Source organism: Dipodomys merriami, unplaced genomic scaffold (assembly GCF_024711535.1).
Source record: "Dipodomys merriami isolate MVZ:Mamm:240054 unplaced genomic scaffold, mDipMer1.0.p SCAF_806, whole genome shotgun sequence".
NCBI lineage: Eukaryota > Metazoa > Chordata > Mammalia > Rodentia > Heteromyidae > Dipodomys > Dipodomys merriami.
This window is the reverse complement of record NW_027206409.1, coordinates 119747-145517: the sequence shown is the minus strand read 5'-3', so window position 1 is coordinate 145517 and position 25771 is coordinate 119747. Positions and strand designations below refer to the sequence as shown.

The following is a 25771-nucleotide window of genomic DNA, read 5'->3' as shown; positions in this document are numbered from 1 at the left end:
GAAGGGGAGGGACATAGAGGAGATGTGGAAAGCTTTAAGGATGGGAAAGGGAGAAGAAAAGATCAGAAGTTCAGTAGAGCTAGATAAAAAACAAAAAGATAATTAAGAATGAAAGAAAAAGAGAAAGAAGACAAGAAAAGAAAGGAAAACTCTCATTCACGTATTCCTAAAATAAAAATTATAAGATGAGAAAAAAAAATTACTGGAAAACAATTATTTTTTCAGAAGAGGCAAAAATTAAAGATTAATAAAAGTTTTAGAAGGGAAAAAATTTATATATATATATATATATATATATATATATATATATATATATAAGGTAACAAAAAACAAAAAACAAGCAAAAAAAAGAAAAGAAGAAGAAGAAAAAAAAAAAAAAAGAAAAAAAAGTCTTTTGATTTTTTTTTTTTTGGGGGGGGGAGGAGTGGGAGGAATCCTGTATCTCCCTTTTGTCTGCGACCAGTCTCTTGTTGTAGTCTCTGGTCAGCTTGAGGTCCTGTGGCTTGATTGGTTTCTTAAGTCGGTTGGTTGGAAGAGGCAGAAAAATGCTCTGCTTTACCCAAGATTTTGAGATCCCCCTCCCAGGTTAGTTTTCTGGGAGGGTGGTCTGCTTTGAGAGTCACAAAAGAGGGGGATGTGGTTATAAGGCTAGGTTCTGGGTAGGGTTGAGGCCTTTCAACAAACAGTATCTTTTCCCTGGGGCTATTTTGTGATAGAGCTCACAGCGCCCAGCCTGGAGCCATTCTCAGGGTTTCTGTTTTTCAATTGATTGTGGTGGCTGCTAGAGGGAGGGGCAGCCTCTGGCTCTGGTTACCCAGTGACGCTAGGCACTCCGATGGCTGGCGCCTGAGCTGGGTGACTTTTCCCTGGATGGAGCTGAGTCTGGCAGGTCACTTCGGCGTTAAGTTCTTGTGACCTGCTAAATGACTCGTTTTATTCCAAGGCCTGAGCTGGAGCTAGCAGCAACTCCGAGCTTTGTCGGTATCCAAGATGGAGATCACCGGTGCTGGGGGGGGAGGGGTGGCCTTCCCTCCTCTGCTCCCTGAGGAGTGAGGATGTCGGGCTTGTACTCACGCCGAGTCTTGGATCCTGGGTCGTCTCTGGTCTGCAAACAGCAGGATGAAGATGTTCGCTCCTTGTCGGTTCTCGTTGGTGTTGAGTAGAATCCGCTCGTCCGCTGCGTCTGGCTCCTTCGTCCCCGACTCTCTGTGTCTCAGGTATGACTCCCGCGGCGGTGGTCGCCGCCGCGACCCCGCCGCCGGAGCGGCAGCTGGTGCGTTTCCTTGGCTTCCCCTCTCTTGTCTAACTCTCTGTCCTGTGATGGTACACTTGGTGTGATTCTCTGGCTTAGGACTGTTCACTGGAACTCTAAACCTACTTTCTATGCGAGAGCTTGTTCAGATTCCAGCTTCTCCTCCGCCATCTTCCCGGAACCCCCTAACAAGATAATTTTAATATGTAGCAGTCCTTGAAATTACTTCAGATGCAGAGTAGAGGGATATGAGCAGTTATAAGACACAGATCTCTAACTGGCAGCTGGATTCACAAGACAACACACCACACCTGTAGAATATCCCCATGTCCTTAGTATCAAAAATGCACAAGCTAGCTACTGAATCCAAAGTATCCTAGGACTTAATGTTTCCATATACAGACCTCCAGCATGTTTGACTTCGGCTGAAATCTCACTGGGACTAGGGATCCCAAGGGAAGTCTCTGCCTTTTCAATGATATTTGAAGTATCTTGTCCTAGAGAAAAATCAAAATGTGTTGCTCTTTATTACCAAACTAAACAACCTAAATTTCAAAAATGTAATATCAAAGTCCATGCATCTAAAATCATGATAGCTATAAGACAGTTTATTTTTAACAATTAGGGTTATTAGTCCTTGGAAAGATCTCCTTAGTATAACATTTTTTATACAAAAACTCTGATACATCATCACTAAAGAACAGACATTTATAGCAATTCCTAGACTTCATTCTAATAAGAAAATGCTACCAATTCTACTTGCGATGTCTATCATCTATCTCATGATCACTTGTCTTCAAACAATTAAATCCCTTGAACAAATGTAGAAGGAGATTTATTAACAAAGTCCCTTGTAACAATATAAACACACACAGTAATGAAATGACTGATGATCTTACACACAGTGGCTACTGTAGCTGAGCCTGAGAAGAGCAATGAGTTGCCCCAGCTGCTCCAATATCCCCATCTGGCCTGGGATATATCTTTGGAAAGTTTCCTACTGTCCCAGTAAATGAGCGGGGGAGGGAAGACACAAGAAAGTATGAAAAAGTATAATATACGTAAGTTATCTAATTATTAGCCAAAGTATGGGGAACCAAATAATATTTGCTTAATGCACTGCTTGACTGACAGACACTTGCATGTTTTCATCATGTAGGCACCATGCAGCAAAGGTAATCACTGCTGATGGCATTTATAGAACTGAAAAACTATTATTTATGGTTGTAAAAACAAGTAAAGAAGTTCAATCCTAAATTAGCATTGAGCTTGAGTCTGTTAACCCCAACTTCTTTTTCCTTGTACCAGGGCCTCACACGTTTGTTTTGCTTGCTCATGACTGGCATTCTACCACTTGAGCCATACCTCTAGTGTAGCATTTTGCTGGAATTTAGTTGGAAATTGAATCTGCATTTCATCTGGACCTAAGCATCCTCAGGAGCTAGGATTACAGGTCTGAGCCAGGGGTACCAGGTTAACCCCAATATTTTTAAATCCCAATATTTTATAGAGATTCTAGCTGGGCACCAGAGGCTCACACCTGTTTTCCTAGCTACTCAGGAGGCTGAGTATCTGAGATCTGAAGATCAGAGTTCAAAGCCAGCCCAGGCAGGAAAGTCCATGAGACTCTTATCTCCAATAAACCATTAGAAAAACCGAAAGTGGTGCTGTGTTTCAAGTGGTAGAGTGCTCACCTTAAGCTGAAGAGCACAGGGACAACACCCAAGCCCAGAGCTCAAAGCCCCATGACCCACAAAAAAAAAAATAGAGATTCTAGTCAGTGGCTGTCTGTAATACCTGAAAAGGGAGAACTTCTGAAGTCTCAGGGTCCCTGGAAGACCCAACATCTGGTCTTTTCAACTGGGCACTACAGCTTCCATTAACTTTCTTGATTGGCATGTTGGTCAACAGATTCATTACTCTTCACAGACTCAGAATTCTCCACTGACTCCCAGTTTCCATCTTCAGTTATCACTGGAGACTCAAGGATCATCTTTATCAGAAAGCCCAAGGGAAAAACGTGATTGAGGTCAGCTTTTTTAGTATACATTATTTGTCTAAATCTTTTGACACTTTCACAGAGTCACAGGCAGAAACATTAGTAAATTAATACAGACAAGATCCCACAGATCTTCCCCCAGGTTCTCCTAGTAACAGCTTCCATAACTGAAGCATAATTCATTGTGGCAGAATCCACCAATCTTCAGATTTCAACAGATTTCAACTGAACCTTTTTCACTTCAAGAAATATAGATGAAATTACATAGCATGCCACTTGTTAAGAATTTTTTACACAGCATTTAAGTCCCTCCAGACCCACTTTTATTGTATTAAGACTTTTTTTTATTGTTTCTGAATAGTCCTTGGTATAAATGTACTTTGGGACTATCACAGAAATAAGATGATTCAGAAACCTTATGTATAGGTGTTTATGGGAACCAAAGCTTTCTCTTGAGCTACTCAGTTTAGTTTTAAATGTTACTGTTAGGCTGGACATGTGCCTTAGCAGTAGAAAGCTTGCCTAGCATGCATGAAGCCCTGAGTTTGATTCCTCAGTACCACATGCACGGAAACTGGCACTGTGGGTCAAGTGGTAGAGCGCTAGCCTTGAGCAAAAAAGCTCAAGGATAGTGCCATGGCACTGAGCTCAATCCACAGGACTGTCCCAAAACAAGGTATTGCTCTATTCTTTTCCCATGTAAACTATCACTTCATTTTCCAAGTGGCAATGTAAGAATAATCAAGTTCCCCTGAATTCTGATCAACCTTGTGTTGTCACTATTTTGATTGAACCATTCAGATACGTGTGTACTGGTACCTCACTGAGCATTTTAAATTGCATTCCTCTAACGGTTGGGACCAACGCATCCTTTTATACGCTTATTTGCTGAGTATATATTCTTTAGTGAAACATTTATTTGTATCTTTTGGTCATTATCCAATCATTCTGGTTTGGCTTTTATCATTATGTACTACAGAGACTTGAGAACACTGTTTATTGGAGATTTAATTCCTCTACTATATGGCTTGCAAATATTTCATGCTACTTTATAGTTTATTTTTTTCCTGTCTTCCTAGAGTCTTTCCCTGAGCAAGTTTTTCATTGTGAGGAGGTTCATTATCTATTTCCCCTTTTACTGACTATCCTTTAAAATCTTTAGTAATCACTTCCTACTAAAACTCTTCCAGAGATTTAATCTATCAAAAAACATTTCTGTCAGAACAGTTTTTTAGGGTTTTGTTTCCTATTTGTAGTGGTGGCCCTAGGGAATAAAAGATGTCCCTAATCCTTTTGCTTTTGTTTTTTAGATAGGGTTTCCCAAATTTGTCTAGGCAAGCCTCAGACCATGAATTTCTTACCTCTGCCTCTCAAGTACCTGAGATTACAGGCATACACTACCATGCTTGCTATCTCTGAAACACTAACTTTTTGTTTGGTCTGCTCTTAAACCTTAATCCTCCTATCTCCTTCTCTGGAGTGTCTAGGATTATAAATATAAAACACTATTCTGGGCCTTTTGCTATTATTAAAAATATTCATCATAAATATACCAAAATTCTGTTAGTATTGGAACATTTGATGTGACAAAAGAGATGACGATTGACTTATATTTTATATTTACTTTTTTTTTTTTTTACAGTGCTAGCGATAGAACTTAGGACCCCACACATACCAGGGAAGAGCTCCACCATTTGGCTATATCCATTGAATTCCTAGTTTAACATTTTTTTGCCAGTCCTGGAACTGGAACTCAAGGCCTAGGCACTGTCCTGGAGCTTTTTTTGCTCAAGGCTCGCACTCTAACCCTTGAGAGACAGCCTCACTTCTGGATTTTTCTGTGTATGTGGTATTGAGGAACTGAACAATGGGCTTTCATGTATGGTAGGCAAGCACTATCACTAAACCACATTCCCTGCACCTCAGATCAACTTTTAAGCAGCAATTCAATTACCCAATCTAATTCCTTCCAGAAGAAGAGGAGAATCAAATAGCATGAGAGAATAAATGTATTTCCTCCCCTTTCCTTTACCCTCTTCTCTTGTGCTCTCTCTCTTTCTCTTTCACCCTCCTTCACCCATACACACAGGTATGTATAAACCTATTTTATAGAGAGATGGACTACATGTAGGAAAGAGCCATTATGTGTTTCAAACAGATTTTATAAACATATTAACAACTAAGGCAGAAAGACCAGCACACTACTATAATTAAGATACATACCAAAAATGCTAACAGAAAGGAAAAGACCCATTTGAATCAGGAGACATGATTCATACACAAAGAACCAAACACATGTCTAGAGCTTGGAGTGTCAAATCTAGCCTAGAGATGTTTTTAATTTATCTATAATAGTGCCTAAACTTTTAAATGAGTTCCATGTTTAAAAACCAGTCTTCATACAAAAGTGCAAGTGTCCAATTTCCCTTGAAAACTGAAAGATCTAGCAACAAAGGTTCTATAGTCACTGTTTAATGACTACTTCATGCCAAATAGCTACTGGTCCTTTTAGGCAATGCTCCTGCACCTCAAAATTGGCACTCGAATTCAATTCACTAATTTATGTTAACCTGATTAGCCCCATAGTTATCTGCAAATGCCTGCCATGAGACGTACATCAGACTGTGACAGGTGAAAATGCCACAGAGAGTGTTCAAAGGTATAAAAACAATCCATGAGAAAGCTAAAAGGTATACATGATACTAGTTGCCTGGAGCCATTAAAATACCGGGGAGAAAAAGAATCACGAGGCATGAAATCAGAAGGCAACTTTAAGATACCTTGGAGTTAAGCTGTATGAATACGTGTGTGTGTGTGTGTGTGTGTGTGTGTGTGTGTGTGTGTGTGTGTGTGTGTGTGTGTGTGTGTGTGTGTGTGTGTGTGTTGTATACTATGTGTAATGCATGCATTATATGTAATACATACAAAATATATCATTGTAGAAATGTAATTCATTTAACTTCATATGAGATTAGGACATACTCTGAAACAGGAAACAATGGTAATCTCTACACTTTGGTCATCACCATCTAAATTTGAATCTACATGAGTAAAAATCATTTAGAGGGGCTGGCAAGGTGGCTCAGAGGTACAGTACTTGCCTTGCATGCATGAGGCCCTGGGTTCAATTCCTCAGTACCACGTAAGCAGAAAAAGCCGGAAGTGGCACTGTGGTTCAAGTGGTAGAGTGCTAGCCCTACGCTGAAGACTTGAAGGACAGCACCCAAGCCCAGAGTTCAGGCCCCAGAACCGACCAAAAAAGAAAATAAAAGATCATCTAGAATGTGTTAGGATGGAAGACAAAGAGTTTATATTGTTTATACTGTTAGTATTATTAGTAGAAGGAATGTAGATACTCTACTCTCTGCAAACATAAATAAATAACAGGTAGATGAAAGTAAAATTGCATTATTTAATGGTTTCCTAAGTTTTCTGGGTATTTTATGATGAATTGGAAAAGAGAAATATGCCAGTAAATTAAAAAAAATAAGCCAAAGGGATTCATATTTTTAAGGAACCAAAATGCATATGCTTTGTGTCTCTCATTCCTACCATCAGGCTGCCTTTTCCCTCCTTTACCCTTCTCAGCAATCAAGGCTTACCAGCACCTTGCTCCTGCCAACCTCAACTTAGAGAGTACCTTGCACCCAGCCAGCACATAGCCACTGCAGATGCCTACAAAATGTGCTCCCAATGCCTGGGAAATACTTCCCCCTGTGGGGTGGGTCTGGCCAGGTATACTTCTGGGTCTGGGTTCTTCTTTGTTCTGAAGTGGCTGGGCTCTGGTTCATTGAGTTTGGGCACCAACCGGGTGGTTTAAAGTTTGGCTGACCATAGTCACTGGAGTGATGTCAGCTGGGAACAGGAGACTGGGAGTGTCCATCTGCATTTGTGTTTTTGAAGATCTGACCCTCCAACAGGTACTGAGTGCTAAGTACCCTCCCAACTATCCCGAGGTCAGGGATTACCCAAGCCACTGACTTGGCAAGGCCCAAATGGGCAGAACAGGGCTGTCCAGGCCAGTAGCAAAGTGTTTGCAAGGACGTTTAGTTATATGAATTGGGCAGGAGAAGGTGAGGGAGGACTAACTAGCAAATGCAAAGGCCTTAACAAATTTTAGTAATCCAAGAAAAGAAAAAGAAAAAAATGCTGCAAAAAAACGGGTCAAGGGGATTGTAATGTGGCTTAGTGGTAGAGTGCTTGCCTGGCATGCATGAAGCCCTGGGTTTGATCCCTCAGTACCACATACACAGAAAAAGCCAGAAGTGATGCTGTGGCTCAGATGGTAGAGCACTAACCTTGAGCAAAAGAAGCACAGGGACAGTGCCCAGACACTGAGTTTAAGCCCTAGGACTGGCACAAAAAAATGAGGGGGAGGAGGTTTGCAAAAAGATAAATAAGAGGAGGCCTGGGACTTGAACACCATGGCTCGTCCAGCTTATGAGATGGGATAAAGTTGTTGTTCTCTCTCTCTCTCTCTCTCTCTCTCTCTCTCTCTCTCTCTCTCTCTCTCTCTCTCTCTCTCTCTCTCTCTCTCTGTGGTTAATTGGAGATGAATCTCAGATTTTCTAGCCCAAGCTCATCTCGAACTATGATCCCAAAACATTAGACTCCTGAGTAGCTAGGATTACAGGCATTAGCCACCTATGCCCAGCTCAGGATAGTTTTAACTCTTAATATGGAACTTAATGGGAAAAGGCAGTAGGTTTCTAAGCAGACGAGTAAGATGCTTTGATTTGTGGTTTTTAAGATGAGCCCCCCTTCCCTCATTAAAAAAGATGCATCTCATTATTTATCCTTCAGTAGTGTAAATGTGTGAAGTCTGGAGTTGTGGAGCTAGAAAGGTATAAGTTTATAAATATAAGGAAAATGGAACTTTTCGGAGGTAAAGAGATTGGATTTTTTTTTTTTTTGGCAGTCTTGGGGCTTGAACTCTGGGCCTGGGCATTGTCCCTGAGCAAATCAGCTCAAGGCTAGCACTCTACCATTTGAGCTACAGCGCCACTTGCGGTTTTCTGGTTGTTTATTGGAGATAAGAGTTTCACTTTCACAGGTTTTCCTGCCAGGGCTGGCTTTGAACCCTGATTCTTGGATCTCAGCTTCTTGAGTAGCTAGGATTACAGGCGTGAGCCACCGGCACCTGGAGAGAATTGGATTATGTAAAAATCCAAACATGTGGCTGGGTATCAAACACAGTGGTTAGATGTCTTGCCTAGCATGTGCTAGGAGAGAAAGAGAGCAGAGAGAAAGAAGAAAAAAAGAACAAGGAAAAGAGAGACAGGAGAGAAAAAAAGAGAATCTATGTTTTCTACTGCTTCAGTGGTTTCAGTAGAGCCATCATTCTAAATAAACCTTCCCCAGAAATTTTGTTTACTTTTTTGTTTTTGTTTCTGTCCGGTAATGAAATTGAACCCAGGCTGGTTATTTAGAGATAAGTCTTCGATTTGTCTGCCTGGATTGGCTTCAAATCTGGATCCTCAGACTCAATTTCCTTAGGTAGTTATAATCGTAGGCTTGAGCCACTCTAGCTCTGGCCTCTTAACCTTCTGTTTTATCTAGTAGCTGCTAATTTCCTCTTACCTCATTTCTGGGGCTTGAACCCAGGGCCTGGGCATTGCTCTTGAGCTTTTTTGTTCTAGCCTAGGGCCTAGCCACTTGAACCACAGCTCCACTTCCAGATTCTTTTTGGTGTTTCACTGAAGATGAGTGTCACAGGTGAAAAGCTATTTAAAGAGAACTGTAAAACCAATGTAGTTAAACAATTGTGTCAGAACAGGAGCTCAAAGGATCATACTTTGAAGAAAAGGTGCTGGATTCATGGACAGAGACTACGACTTTCACCTTCCTTAGATTTAACATAGTAGCAGATACACAGAGACACTAAATAAATGCTGCTTGATACCAGTTCCATTTTGTGTTGCTTATATTAAACCTAACTCACTTTGTGAATGTCAGTTTGGAAGGAAACTATCTTGCAGAAAAGCTTATAGGCAAATCTCTAACATCAGGCTAGGTTCTCAAACAGAACTTGAGGATGAAGCACAGGCACTTCACAAGCTGGGCCATTTAGAGATGAGGCAGAAGATCTTGCTGGAATACCAACCTGGCCCATGTCCATCTCAAACCATCTGTTTCCTAAGCTGAACCTGCACAGAGATACCCTTTGAAGAAAATCTCTTTGCAATTGAACTATAGACTCAGATTATTTGCCAATTACCATGTAAGAAACAGTGGCCTCATCCTGAAAAATACTGACAAGGATCACCTTAAGTAGATGGCCAAAGATACACCCAGGCAATGAGACATCAGAAATTGATATGACATAACTGAGCTTTCTCATTCAGTTATAAAATTAGGCATAAACAAACAAATAAACCAAGATATGCCTAGCTGGGTTCCAGTGGCTCACCCATGGAATTCTAGCCAATAAAGAGGCTCAGATCTGATGATGTTGGTCCAAAGCCAGCCCAGAGAGAAAAGTCTGTGACATTCATATCTCCAGTGAACACCAGAAAACTAGAAGTGGGTGCTGTGGCTCCAAGTGGTAGAGTGATAGCCTAGAACTAGCTCAAGGAGAGCACCCAGGCCCTGAGTTCAAGCCCCAGGACCAGCCAAAAAAAAAAAAAAAAAAACACCCACCCAAGTCACACTGGGAGGCTTCCCACAGGATCAGTAGCTGCCCTTTTCAAAAGTGTCAAGCTCATACTAAAGAAAAGACAGTGGAAATGTCACAGACTGGAGGAGGCAGAGGAGGTCTGACAGATCAAGGGAAAGCAGGATCCTGGATGGATCCTGAGTGGGAGAGCCAGTTCTGAGGCTTGAACTCAAGAACTGGGCACCGGCTCTTAGCTGTTTCGCTCAAGGCTGGCACTCTACCACTTGAGCCACCGCTTTACTTCAGGCTTTTTGATGGTTTGTTGGAGAGAAGAGACTCACAGACTTTCCTGCCCAAGCTAGCTTTGAAACTTAATCCTAAAATCTCAGCCTGCTGATGAGTTAGGATTACAAGCATGATCCAACAGCGCCAGCTATATTTTCTGTTTTATCGTGCAATAAAAATAAAAAGATTGTTTTCAAAATACATACTTGGGAGGGAACAAGCTCTGCTTGTACTGTTGACTCTAGCCGTTTTTGTCTTATGCTACAGCTGCAGGGCAGGCCACATGGGCAGGATGTAGTTCAGGCACAGGCTCAGCCTGCCTAGAACAAGGAGGTACAAATGAGGTGTACGTAGTTCTGACAATAGCTAGTGGTCTTGTTTGGCCTTCTAGTGTAGAGAGCAGAAGGAAATAAAATGAGGAAATAATAGTTGAGGGAACAGTATGTAATCTCATTATGCAATGACAAGATATTTGTTCTTAACCTGTCAAGCAAAAGAGAAAAGGTACATGTTTCTCATCAAGGATTGATACCACCTCAGTGGTCACTTCTCAGTCCTCTTTACAAACAAATCCTAATTTTGTCTCATCATCCATTCTGTTGGTTTCTGTGTTTACATGGGATGTCTGGTGCTGCAACAGCCAACTTGGGATGATGAACTTTAGCATGTGGAGAATATACCCAGTATGGTCAATTCAAAACATAGTAGGAATATAAATATAAGAAGACAGGCTGGGTGCCAGTGGCTCAGACCTGTAATCCTAGCTACTCAGGAGGCTGAGATCTGAGGATCATAGTTCAAAGCCAGCCCAGGAAGGAAAACCTGTGAAACTCTTATCTCCAATAAACCACCAGAAAATCAGAAGTGGCCCTGTGGCTAAAGTGGTAGAGTGCTAGCCTTGAGCCGAGTTGCTCAGGGAAAAAGCCCAGGCCCAGAGTTCAGTCCCCATGGCTGACAAAACAAAAGACAAAAAAAGAAGACAGTACTGAGCCACTGAATTAATGAATTCTACCGTCTTCCTTGTGCTATGGTTATTATTTTTTTTCTTTTTTTTTCCAGGGCTGAGGACCGAACCCAGGGCCTTGCACACGCGCCAGGCGGGCACCCTTCCCCTGGGCTAAACCCCCAGCCCCACCGTGGTTATTATTATGTGAAATAATAAATCTTCCTGTCACTGAAATGAGTTGGGCCTTCTATAATTACACCTAAAAGCAACCAAAATTATGCTTGAGTCCTAAGGGAAAATAAAAGGCATCTAGAAGTAATACAAGAAGAAAAATATAGGTGAAAAATAAAAATAAAGGCTAAAATGCATTAGGTGCATAGGGCTCTGAAAAATCTCCCAAGCCTGAAGAAACTCACCTGGAGTTTCAGAAGCCAGCTCCAATTTACATTTACCCATCTAAGTCTAGTTGCTATGAAGTTCTTATAGGCAGTGATCCCTGAGAAGAGGAAGAAAAATGAAAGGGAAATAAAATTGAACAACTGCCAGTGGAGAAACCAGCTGTACATGATCAATTTCTTTCCATGGAATCTCTATTTGTCTGAAGAGAATTTCTTCATCAGAACCCTGGCCCCAAGTCCGAGACAGGTATATGAGGAGGAGACAGGACAGGGCAGCCTAAGATGGACAGTGACTCATCTGGAATGGAAGAAAGAGCTAGCATGTGGCAGAGATTGAGCCCAAAGCTAAGCCTGACTCTGGATCCAGAACCTTCCCAATGCACTGTCATGCCAGAAATGAAAGCCAAGCTTCAAAGCCACCAAGAGCTGCTTCTAAGCCATTCTGAAAAGTGACCACATTCACCCAGGTGTCTCACCAGAGACCCCAGGTATAGTCCAGCAGAGCACTCGAAAGCAGAAACCCAAGAAGCAAAGCAGGTGGCCTGCATCCAAATTCAAGAAATGTAACTCACTCAATTGTCACTGTGGCCAGGCCTGAGATTTCCAGTCAGTCCCCTACACTCTAGCCTGAGGACAGTACCTATTAGGATGAGACCATATAAGACACGGATGAAGGCCCTGTCTGACTGCCACTGCCATTAAGAACAGCATTATAGATGGGCCCATGGCGCATGCTTGTAATCCTAATCAGGATGCTGAGATCTGAGGACCATGCTTTGAAGCCAGCCTAGGCAGAAAAGTCAATGAGGCTCCTTTTCTCCAATAAAGCAACAAAAAAGCCAGAAGTGGAGCTGTGACTCAAGTAGCAGAGTGCTAACCTTAAACAAAAAGCTGAGGGACAATTCTAGGATGGTGGTGTGGGGAAAGACTAATACCCCAAGCCCCTTTAAGACAGGTACTCTCACTTATGCCCATTTCCTTCAGAGCATTGCATAGCCCTCACCTTACTGACTTGCCTCTCCCTGTTTCAACACAGGATATTCACTTGGCCAGTCTATCTTGCAGCATCCCGAACAAAGCAGCTTTTTCTCTGGGGTTTAACCAAGGAGCCAATACTGTCTGTGATTGGTTAACTGTGCACAGTCCAGAATCAAGGATACCTGGGGCCCACCTGGCTTGGCCATCTACTGTTGTAGCTTACAGCGTATTATTCAACACTTCTGTTTTCTTATAATAGTTCTTGCTCATGGGTCCTAATGGTTACAATAAAATAACTAATAGGGTTACTTGTGTACACACACACACACACACACACACACACACACACACACACACACACACACACACACACACCACTGCAACAGTACTACAAGGGAAACAAGGCAACTCAACAGGGAGCTTCAGGACTCAAACATATACCACATCCTAAGTATTTCCTGTTTCTTCTTAAGTAATTATTAATATTATTCCTATTTTGGTGCCAAAACTGGAGAGTGAACTCAGAGCTGGGACACTGAGCCCCACTCAACTGGGGACTGAACTATCCCTAAGTTTTTTTTTTGTTTTTTGTTTTGGGTCCAGTCATGGGGTCTGAACTCTGGGCCTGAGCAATGTCCCTTAGCTCTTCAGATCAAGGCTAGCACTCTACCACTTGAGCCACAGCACCACTTCCGGCTTTTTTCTTTTTTTACTTATGTGATGCTGAGGAATGGAACCAGGGCCTCATGCATGCAAGACAAGCGCACTACCACTGAGCCACCTTCCTAGCCCCTCCTTAAGCTTTTTCTGCTCGAGGCTAGTGCTATACCATTTGAGCTATACCTCCAGTTCTGGCTTTTTGCAGGTTAACTGGAGATAAAGAACCTCACAGACTTTTCTTTTCAGGCTGGCTTCAAACCAGGACCCTCAGATCTCAGACTCCTGAATTGCTAGGATTACAGTTGTGAGCCACCCACACCTGGCTGAAATCTTTTTTTTTAACTTGAATGTTTTTTTTATAACTATTAGATATGGAGATTAGTAATCTCTGCTGCTCCCTTTTGTTCTTAGCTGTATTTTCTTTTTCTTAGCTCCTTCCTTAAATGATTCTTTATTTTTTATTTATTTATTTATTTTTATTTATTTATTTTTTGGTCAGGGGTCCTGAACTCTGGGCTTGGGCGCTATGCCTCAGCTCTTCAGCTCAAGGCAAGTGCTCTACTGCTTGAGTCACAGTGCCACTTCTGGTTTTCTAGTGGTTTATTGGAGATGTGAGTATCATGGACTTTCCTGCCCGGGCTGGCTTTGATCCACGATCCTCAGATCTCAGCCTCCTAAGTAGCTAGGATTACAGGTTTGAGCCACGGGCACCCAGCCTTAAACAATTCTTGTAGGAACTTCATTCATTAAGAATAGGGACAAACTATGCAAGGCAGGATTGAACTGGAACAACTAGTTATGAGGAAAGAACTAGGCCTATTTACCCCCTAGCTGTTCCTTCTACTGTAATTACTAATTTTGAAAAAGCAAAACACCTGGCCCCAAAACTAGGAACTGCCCGTTGCTTTAGGTCAAGAAATTGTTACAGGAGTACTTATGGTTTTAATTGTTTCGGGAATGTTTGTGACTTAGGAGCTTGCAAAATAAAATAACTGCGAAGTTCTTCTGTACACCACCTTGCTTGAATCTGCTCTAAAAGAATGCATTTTTTTAACCTTTATAAACCCTGAGCTATTTGAGTTTGGGACTGCTCATTCCCTAGATGAGTTAACCCTGGCTGGTCAATTGAATAAACTATCTTTTAAGATACTGGTCAGCATCTGTGACTTTGTCCAGGGGGTGAGTCCACTTCATCTGGATGCCCCAGTGAGATCCTATTCTCGCCTGAACAGGACGACTCCTGTCATGACCTGACTCCTGTGTCAGGGGACTGGCCACATGGCCGCACTTAGTGGAAGGCCTTGAGAGACATTCCTCAGTCCCAGGTGCCCTTGCTCTGTGAAACCCGTGAAATGAACTCTGGAGTTTGTTCTACCAGTAAATTTCTGCCTGTCATCATCATGTAAAAACATAAATGAGTTGTTTTAAACTCCCAAGAAAAGTCATCAAGTTTTGGTGTTAGCAAAAACTTGAAAATTAACTAAAGTTCTTCTTCAAAATAATGCAATAATCCTTTACATTTTTGAGAAGTCAGATAATTTGATTACAATGTGAACAGCTTAATGCATTAAAACACCAGATCTTTGGTTTTCTGTAATATCCAAGTTACTATTCACTGGCAGAAATTTCTTCTGTTGTCTGGCCTCAGTCCCTCCTGCTCTTAGAAATTTACTCTCTCCCCTGAACCCCCTTTTCCCTGGGAAAAGACTAGCCATGGGTACAAAACTGTGAAATCAGAAAACAAAACAAAATTATTGATAAAGGGAAAAAACCTCCTGGTAAAGAAAAACCCCAGACAAAGGCTGACCAATAGTCAACTTTTGTCCTTTCCCCATCCTTGATAAAAAAGCAAAAGAACATCGCTCCCTTACTCAATTTTACCAAACTGGCAGCTTTGCAAATGGCTATTGACAACCGAGGCTTATCACCAGGTGCATTAAAGAGCAGTTAGGAGCTTATAATAAAAATAATTTCTAAAGTAGTGTCAATAGCTTTGATAGTATTGATCATGCTGACCAAGTCAAGATTATGTTTTGCCTATGCTTCTGTGAGTCAAGGCTATGTTTCTGCGAAGTTTTGCTTCTATAACCTTGCTTGCTTGCCTTGGTAACAAGGCCTTAAGCCCGCCAATTGAAGACCACAGCTGAGTGGTCCCACTATGAGTGACCTATTACAAATGATTACATATGATATTACCATAAAGAACAAATTAATTTAAAGGTCATATAACTGTAACCAATGAAAAATATGCCAAACCTGCCTTGCATGGCTTGTATATATAACTCTATCTAACCTACCCCTATAAAAACACATCCTACCCTGAGCTCAAGGCTGTTCCTACTTTCCCGGTGGTAGGAAGTGGTCCCATGTGGTGGTAATAAAGTTCCTAGCTCGGCAGAGCGCAAAGAACAAATTAATTTAAAGGTTCTACCTGTAACCAATGAAAAATAGGCCAAACCTGCCTTGCATGGCTTGTTTATATAACTCTATCTAACCTACCCCTATAAAAACGCATCCTACCCTGAGCTCAAGGCTGTTCCTACTTTCCCGGTGATTGACCTACCTAGGCAGAGCGCATGCGGGCAGCCCAGATGTCGCAGCCGCCCCGGGTCTCCCAGCCTCTAGGCCAGCGCAACCCCCGCCCCTGCAGGCCCCCGGGTGCCACCCCAACCCCGGAGCCCACGCAGCCCGCAGGGATGCTGCTCCGGCCCCGGCGGCGACCGCCACTTGCGCCGCCTTCGCGGACCGACTTGGTGGCCGAGCAGCTGCCACTGGCCGAGGACGCGCCGGGGACCCGGCGCTGCTCGCCCCTCAGGCCCGACGTGCCTGTGTCCCCGGGCTCGGCGCAGCACAAGCCCTGGAGCACCTGGGAGACAGAGCTGCTGTTGGCCGAGATGCTGCGGCCGGCTGTGTGTCACACACTGCCCACCTACCGCCAAGTGTCAGCTGCGCTCGCCCTGCGACAGGTGCGAAGGACACCTGCGCAATGTGGCCGCCGCTACACGTACCTAAAAAGCAAAATCCGAAGCGGCAAGCCCCCCGGGCCCTTCGAAGCGAAGATCCGCGAGCTCATGGGGCTGCTGGGCAACGATCAGCAGGACAGGTGCGCCCACTGCCGCTGCCACCCAGCGCCCTCTGCGCCCGCGCCGGCCCCGGCCCCGGAAGAGCCAGGTAGGCAGGCGGCAGGGCGGGAGAGGGGAAGGGACAGCAGGGGCGGGGAGGGGAAAGGCGATGGGGCAGGAGGCTGGAAGGGGCGGCAGGGTCCGGAGGGTCAGAGGCCTGCAGAGCCCCCGCCCCCATCGACTCCGCGCTCCCTCCCGCAGGTGCCGCGCCCTCGGCCCCCAACAACCTCTTGCAGCCTACTGTGCCTTTGCTGAATGCTGCCTTGCCGCAGATGCTGACGCGCCTGGGCGACATCGTGGGCATGCTGGGCCCGCTGCAAGACCAGCTGCTGACCCAGAACCAGCACGTGGAGCAGCTGCGCGGCTCCTTCGACCTGGCCATGGGCTTCATCCTGGGAAGTGTGGCCACCCAGCGCGGTGTCCTGGGCAGGCCGAGCTAGCCGCCCCTGCCAACCCCCCCCCCCCATATTAAAAAAATAATAAAGTTCCTAGCACTTTTATCTGGGTTTCGTGAAGTCTCTTTTGGATCCAGGATATAATAGATGTAGGCCCAAGTGAGATCCAGGACCCCGGGCCTTGAGCTCAGAGACTTTGGACTGGTGTCAGAAGAGCCACTCCCTAGGGGACAGCTGTGGAGAGAAGTTCCTAGCAGGAACTTAGAACTCAAAAGCCTCTAGAGGTAAGTTGAAAAGCCTGGCCAGGTATAGTGGAAGGGGCAGAAGGGGAGGTGGGATGCAGCAGAACTCCCAGCCACAGAAGAGTTTGGGATGCTCCTCTCCCCAGTGGAGGCAGATTAGGGTTCTTAACCTGGAGTCTGGCCTCACTTGGGTTGTCTTACTTGTTCTGTCTGACCATTTGGTTTGTGTAGCCACCTATCTCTGTCTGTTTTAGTTGACATTTCTGTCTAAATGTCTGAGAACCACAAGTATCGAGAAAGGGATGAGATGGAGAATCTCCTGTTAAACCTATGTCTCCAACCCCAACCTCAGATGTTGGAGAAACCTTGGGATGAGGTGGAGAATCTCCTCTCAAACTTAGGTCTCCACTCTGGTGCTGATAAAATTCCAAGGGGAAAGCTTATTTGGCCCAAGCAGGAAAAGTAAGAAACAACTTCTTTTTAAGCTAATTCTGAGATCACTGATATCTTGCTTTTTGTAGAAATGCACCAAACTTCTTTATCCATCACTTTTGGAAATGCTTTTAGATCCCTTTTCTTATTTTCAGGAAAAAGCCAGGGCATATGAGTACTGTTACCCAAGGTCATCTCTGCACTCTCTGCCAGGTAGATTGGCCCTCCCTTAATGTAAAATGGCTGCAGGAGAGTTCCTCTAAACTAACACCTCTCTTCTAGGTTCAGAGTTATTTGGGGGCTCTCAGTCACCAAAACAGGTCCCCTAAATGCCAGAGCTCACCATTCTCTGAAAAAAAAAAAAACCCCAGACAATTATTCAAGTTATTAGAATCTGTTCTTTTTGTTCATTTGGACATCTCTGGGGGAATAAAAGTTCCAGCTCTGTCTGGGCTTGGTCATAGACCTGCTCTGTTTTGTCTGTGTTGCAGCAGTCAAGAGGTGGGCATGGGAGGTCACAAGCCCTTACAAGCTTCAGGCTGCATTTTCCTGCAGAGGCAGCCGGAGGTGAGGGCATAGACAGTTTGAGCCTCGTTTGGACATTTGGCTTGTCCGAACAGTTAAAAAAATTGTAAAATGCTCTTGTCTAAAAAGAAAATTGGATAAAAGATAGGCCAGTTCAGTTTCAGGTGACTCCCACCTAGCCTTCCTCCAACTGAAGGTATTCACAAGGCCAATTGGTAAAATGCATTGCTAAACAAGCAAGCCCTGGGTAAATGAAGCTCAGCAAAGGCACTTTGTTTTACAAATCTTAAATCTTAGATCAAGATTCTGGACTGATTTTCATTTTTGTGCACTTTAAGTTTTGTATGAGTATGTTGGAACATGTTCAAGATGAAAATCAGCATGCTGTTAAAAAAAGTTGAAACTCTAAGGAAGGTCATCAGATTTGTATGCCAAATATCTTAAAGGATTATTGTATTGTTTTAAACAGGAAGTTTAGTTAAACTTTCTAAGAATTCTTTAATTTACAAATCAAAATCTGTATTTTAAAATTCGGTATTTTAAAATGCAAAGGTTGTTTACACTGCAATCAAGTTATCTGACTCAACAAAAAGGCATTGGCTGTTTGGGATTTAGTTCCCTCTGCTAAAACTTGGGGATACTATTAGAAATTTAAATATAAAGGTTTATTTAACACTGTCAAAGATTTTACCTGTTCTGTCTAAAACTTTACCTGTTCTGTCTAAAACTATTTCATTCAAGAACCAAGAAAAAAAAAGGGAAAAACTTAGACTCTAATAGAAGACCTGTCTTTTGAGGTGAGGGATGTAGAGGCAGACGTGCAGCTCAGCCAGTCATGCAGGGTGGGACAGGCCCTGGGGGGAGTCCACGCATGGTAGAAGAGGGCAAGCTGGCACAAAGGCAGTTCAACTAACCCTGAAGAGTTGGGTGCATGCACATTCCTTAGGAGGGGCTGTGTGGCCAATCTTTGTCCTGTCCCTTTCTCTTGCAGACAGACACAGGAAACATAATGGTAAAAATGAGTGATGTCATGATCTGATTGGTATTCCTAAAACTGCCACTTGGATGTATTAACTTTGAAAAAGCCTTAAAAATATGGTTAGAAAATTTATCAGTATATGATTTGCTTTCATTGATACTCTGCAATTGGATATGTTTTTTTAAAAGGCATATAGGTGGGCTGGGAAGGTGGGTCAGTGGTAGAGCACTTGCCTTGCATGCATGAGGCCCGGGCTCAGTTCTTTAGCACCACATAAGCAGAAAAGAAACAACCAGAAGAGGCACTGTGGCTCAAGTGGTACAGTGCTAGCCTTGAGATGAAGAGCTGAGAGACACCGCCCAGGCCCAGAGTTCAGGCCCACAACCAGACACCCCCCACCAAAAAAAGGCATATAGGTGTTAAGTCTAGCTTCTTGGTACAGTACTGGTGATTAATTCTTGCATTAACAAAAAATGGTCATTTGAGTTCAAAAGTTTTTAATGTATATCTGTTTTGTTTTTTTTTTAATTGTATTTTATTTTATTTGAGAACATACTGTACAGGGGGGCTACAATTACATGGGCAGGATAATGCATACATTTCTTACCAAGCATTGCAGCCTCCTCCTTTGTTTACCCTTCACTTCCCTTCCCCGCCTCCCCCCTCCCCCCACCCAATTTTACCCCCCTCCCCCCCACACACCGACATTGTAAAGCTGGTTTTGACATGACATTTTGTACTTCTCATTGTTGCAACAGGTCCACCTGAATCCTTAAACGACTTGTTTGTCCCCATCTCCTCCACATGTTATACTTACATCAAATATAGTGAAAGCGGGGGTTACACTGTGGGGGAGGGACATACAAAGCAACAAAGAAATAATCTTATAAATGCGTTAAAAACACATGCATGAAAGAAACGAAAACATTAAAATACATATTTAAGGGTTCATTTTCCTAACATCACATTATCTGACCTTTTCCGCTTGACTCATACCTATACTAGATATTGCAAATAAGGGAAACCATGGGACCTATGTTTCTTTGGGCCTGGCTTACTTCACTTAATATAATTTTTTCCAAACCTTTCCATTTCCTAACAAATGGGGCAATGTCATTCTTTCTGATGGAGGCATAGAATTCCATTGTGTATATATACCACATTTTCTTGATCCATTCATCTACTGAGGGGCATCTGGGTTGGTTCCATATCTTAGCTATGGTAAATAATGCTGCAATAAACATAGTTGTGCTGGTAGCTTTAGTGTGGTCTTGTTTGTAAACATTTGGGTAAATGCCCAAAAGTGGGATTGCTGGGTCATAGGGGAGATCTATGTGAAGTCTTTTGAGGAACCTCCATACTGCTTGAGCTGAAGAGCTGAGAGACAGTGCCCAGGCCCAGAGTTCAGGCCCCATGATCAGACCCAAAAAAAAACGTTCACAGCAGTTAAAAGATGCTTTTGTGAAATTAATGTGATATATTTTGTTGTTGTAGTTTGCAAAGTCTGGGTATTGTCCCTAAGCATTTTTATGCTCAAAGCCAGCACTCTATATCTTGAGGCACAGTGCCACTTCCGGCTTTTTTCTTTCTGCTTATGTGGTGCTGAGAAATCAAACCCAGGGCCTCAGGCTAGCAAGGCAAGTGCTCTACCACTGAGCCACCTTCCCAGTCCCTAACAAGTACTTTTCTCTCTGGGCTATTTTTGAACACAATTCTAAGATCTCATTACCCAGAATAGCTGGAATAATAGGCATGAGTCACTGGCACTTTGTTTGATGTATTTTGTAAATTTTAATTATGTTTTAAGATTTTTGTTTCACTATAATGTACAATGTTCTACACATATATTTTGATATATGTATATATTTCTGATGACAAATAATCTCTAAAAATGTATATCTTTCTATACATAATATATATATATATACATATTTCTGAAGACAGACTTCTTTATAACTTTTATGCTACTATTTTTGACTTTATCTTTCCAAAGATATAGTCTACTTTTCCAAAATTTTCCTAGCAATAAATCACTAATATTTCAATAGAATGTAGTTTATTACTTTCAAGGAAATTTAAAATATACACATGATATTGTAGTAACATTTATATTATATTACATGAAATAATTCTGTTCAAACTTAAAAATTTGTGTGAAGTGGAGGGGAGAGAGGAAGTTATATCATACTGGTTAGGAATTTGCAATACTTCAAAAATCTATTCCATAATTTGTCTTATGCACATAGTCAAACTACTTCTTATGGTTTCGTTTTTTGTTTCTTTATTTGCTCAAAATTTTAATATGGATTCAACCACAGTGGTAACATTAAAATTATTAACCAAAACACATAGATTCATAGATTCATAACCAAAAATCATAGATACATATCAGACTTTCAAAAGTTAGCACTTATGATGCTAATAATAATTTTGGTGAAGATGATGATGACCACAGTGTATCCTGATAATGACAATGTTGTGATTGAAAAGAAAAACACTTTACTGAGAAAATTTTGATAATTCATCTTATCTAATGGGCAGAGGCAGAGTGGTAAGAAGAAATCTAAAGTGCTTCCACAATATACATATATATATATATATATATATATATATATCACTAATATAGCTGACAGCTATATTAGTGATATATTTAGCAATAAGGACCACAGGTGGAAATGATTGATTTAGGGGAAAAAACTCTCTGATATTTCTAAAATTTATATTAAACAGATACAAAATAGGTCTGTTTAGACATCATCAAAATGTGTACAGCCAGGAATATGAAAAACAATAATAAAATTGGGGGTATTATTGAAGGGAAGAGAAAAAGGAAATTCAGACACAAGTGTGAGCAATGTGAGCAACAGTGTGGACAAGATTGGAAGAAAGCAATAAATAAGGAAACAAAAAAGTAATAAAAGATTTTCAGAAGTAAAGGAAGGAAAGAATTTGCAGGAAGATATTCAAGGAAATATGCCACCTGGATTTGAAAAGTAAGAGGACATAGACAAGTTCAATAAGAACCGAGTTTTGGTGAAGTCATATTGATAAAATTTTTGAAATATGAATGTGAAGCCATAAAATTCTGGATCCATGAGTTCAACATATCCTGTTGATTTTAAATGTTGGGAACAAACACTTTCATCCTGACCTTAGAAGAATTATACAGGGGGCATGATAGGATGGGAAGCGGAAACAAAGGAGTAAGATACAATTCTTGATAAGAAATGTACTCATTATCTTGTCCGTGTAATTGTAAGCCCTCTGTACAGTATTTTCACAATAAAAAACAATGGAAAAAAAAAAGAAGCATCCCTCATGTCAATTATGGTGCCTTTTTGGTAGTTTATAGAATTTGGAAGGCACAGTTAGGCCTGTTCTTTTCCAACGGATACACCCAACACTACCAAAAAAGAACAACAACAAAAAAGAATTATACAGATACAATTGTTCTGAACTTTACTTAGAGGTATTCTGTATAAATTTTTAATTGTGAAAATGCTGTACAGAGGGGTTACAATTACATGGGAAAGATAAGGAGTACATGTCTTATCAAGCAATGTTGCCTCCTCCTTTGTTTCTCCTTGCCATCCCTTCTCATATCCCCCCCCTAAAGTTTGTAAAATTCGTTTTTGAATATTTTTGGGGGGAGGTCTGGTCGTGGGGCCTGAACTCTGGGCCTGGGCGCTGTCCTTCACTTCTTCAGCTCAAGGCTAGTGCTCTACCACTTGGGCCATAACACCACTTCTGGCTTTTTTTCTTTTGGCATATGTGGTGCTGGGGAATTGAACCCAGGGCCTCATGCATGCAAGGTAAGGACTCTACCACTGAGCCACCTTCCCAGCCCCATTGTTTTTGGATATTTTTGAAGCCTTTGTTTAGCCAGGAGTTTATACATTGAACTATAACTCAGACAAACCTAACTTGTCCTACAGTTCCAATTCTTGGCCCATGTATCCACATCTGTTTGGGATATTATTGAAATATCTTTAGATATGATTGGATATCTTATCAGCCTATTCATAATAAATGTCGGACAAGTAACACTAAGTATTAGGTTGAACATACAGCTTTACTGATGTGATTGAAGATTCTCCGAATTGATTCTTCTTTAGAATAGAAAATTCCTCAATAGCCATTGAAACATCATAACTGCCATGTAGTCTATTTTAAACTCTAGTTCTTATTAGGGATATTTCTATGTTGAAATAGCCCTATCAATCAACCTACCACAAATTCAAGTGCTCTTATAAACTTCAAGCTTTATTGAATGGAAGAGTTCAGATATTACCCTCACCACTAGGATTAAATGCCTAAAAAGATAAGACATTTTGCTTTAGTGCCTTTCTTTCATTTTCTCATACCCATTTTCAAGTAGGGAAGGATGATGATATAACAATAATACAATGGTAACTTGTATTAACACAACATGTAGGATCTAGTGTAAATTCAGATGCTTACTAATTAGCTCCAGATTTTGTGGATATTTATATTTCTACAGGGAAAACTAATGAGCTCCAAGAAAATGTCCCTAAGGAGCCTTTCAATTCTAATATCACTGTTCGTCTCAAAATGCTTTAAATTCTACATCCTCTACTGTGGGTGTAGGGTTATACTGTGCAACTTTTCTCCTCAGAGAGTGAGTACTGCCCTATTGCTTAACATGGACAAAGTACCTTCATACATAGACTGGGTGTGTGCAAACAAGTAGTGGTAGTTAAACAATGTTCTTAGCAGTTTGTAAAGATGAAATGGAAATAGAGCAACTATGAACTCAAAAGGAATGTGCAAAAAAGACAAAAGCACAAAGTAGAATGTGCCAAGGAAATGCAGAAGTGTGATTTCAAATTATGTGCTCAGGTGTGAGGGTGTGTTCAAAGTATAGCTTCAGAAAATGTAGTTGGATATCTTTGGGGAAAACACTGCTTTAAACTATTCTGGGATAATTGTACAAGTAGAAGCCCCTAGCTCTGACTCTAATCAGCCACAACATCATCAACTTTGGGACTATTTTCCACGTGAAAAGTGAGAAAAAGAGGGCTCATTACATTTAGTGTTCAGGTTGAAGTAGTGGAAATCACATAATTTTTCTTATAAGTCTTCATTTATTTTGGAGCATTACAGTAGGAAAAAGCCAAGTAAATATTTTGCATGTACCTAAATTAATTGGGATGTATTATATTGGTCTCTCTTTAACTGGGAAATTATAGATTATGTCTTTTTATACTCTAACTTGGGACAATGATCTGCTGTCAGTTATTTTCTTCTCTTCCCCATCTTTTGCCCTTCCACTTACATAATTTTTATTTAAAGAGACATATATGAGCTTGCATTATTAAAACCTTCAAAATTATCTGAACTACTTCATACTTCTGGCAGTCTCCTATATTTTTCTCAAGGGAATATTTTGTCACTACCATTTTTATCCCATATGATATTGGACATCTTCCTGCCTAATTCAGTGCAAGATATACATTAGACTCATCCAGATATCTCAATACTTGTACGACCATGAAATCTTATCTTCCTTAGAAATCATGATTTTAGAATGTCTGAGGAGGTGGCATCTGTCATTTTAGAATGACTCTAAATGATACTTACATGCAATCATGTTTTAAACCAATATGCTCCTCAGTAGATGAATGAATTGACAAAATGTGGTATATATAAACGCGGTAGAATTCTATGCTTACAATTCATAAGGAAGTGGAATGACTTGGAAAAATCCTAAGTAAAATAAACAAGACACAAAGAAAGATTCCATGGTTTCCCTAATTTGTAATAAGTAGGGAATATCTAGGATAGTCCTAGAAGTTGAACAGAATGGCTCAATAGCTATGTATAAGATGATGCTGAGCAAAATGAAGTCCTACATATGGAAACAGAGGTTTTTCTTTGTGGTTGTTGTTTTTAATGTACTATGTGGTTTCTTTTTTCTTTTGTGTTTTCCCCTATGTTTTGTCCCCTGCTATATTTGATTTCAGTATCATGTGTCATTGTATATACATTTATCTTAATGTGGCAAGGGAAGTGGAATAATAAAATGGTGAGACAAAGGACAAATGGCAAACTAATGCAGTAGCAATGCACACAACACAACATGTTTGAAATATACATTACAACTTGTGAGGGGTATTGAGGTCAAGGAAAACTGAGGAAAGTGAGGGGGGGTAAAAAGTTTGACTTGTTATGTACTCACTACCTTACAATTACTGCAACCCCTTCTATATATCACCTTGACAATAAAATTAAATTGAAAAATAAGCTACAAAAAATATAATTTCAATGTGTTGGTATGGTAAATATTATTCTATTACCCCTTTTTTTATCAAAGGGTCATCAACTTGAAGGTTATCAAACTATACAATATTTTCACAATATACTTGCCATTATTTTGGAACAAAACATTATTTTAATATTATCTCATACTAACCCGAAAATGTTCAATTCTATGGAAACTCCTAACTTATAAAACTGAATAATTGTAAAGAGGACAGAATATATATGTTCTTTAAAATTCCTATGACTACTAAATACTCATTTTCAAATTCTGAACATGCTATACCAGAGACATTTAAAACAGTATCTGTTTGCACTTTATTTAATTCTGCAATAGATGCAGTTTCCAATGGGATGTTACACATTTAAAAGTCAACAGATAAAATAGCCATTTTCTGGTAGAAGATAAAACTATGACCTATCTATAACAATTAATTCCTGAAGAGTTAACATTTGTTCATCAGAGTAAGCTATTATTTCTATGACAAAAATCCCAAGTTTTTATGCCCAACAGTTTACAACTTGTAAGGTGCACCTTAAAATTCCCTAAATTTATATCATGACTAGCTTATCACTACTGTGAAAATATACTGCACTTCTGCTGAGATACACTCCCAGTTGTGTAAAGAACACTACACTAAACTTTGCTGCAACATTTCCCTCCAGCGGTATTCTTGAGATCAG

The 25771-nt window shown here is 41.1% G+C and overlaps 1 protein-coding gene across 3 annotated transcripts in view; it reads right to left on the bottom strand.

Annotated features, from left to right (window-relative positions):
• Positions 1-25771, bottom strand: part of LOC138819646 (protein Noxp20-like) — a 155120-nt gene that overhangs the window by 85766 nt on the left and 43583 nt on the right. For 2 of the 3 annotated variants that reach the window (XM_070011125.1, XM_070011127.1), the window contains exons 9-11: positions 8832-8988; positions 3050-3245; positions 1657-1749 (exon numbers count right to left, since the gene is read on the bottom strand). Coding sequence is in view for 1 of the 3 variants with exons in the window: in XM_070011126.1 (XP_069867227.1) it covers positions 3132-3245 (114 nt within the window). In the remaining 2 variants the exon portion in view is untranslated. The remainder of the gene's footprint in view (positions 1-1656; positions 1750-3049; positions 3246-8831; positions 8989-25771) is intronic. The other variant, XM_070011126.1, reaches the window with a different exon arrangement.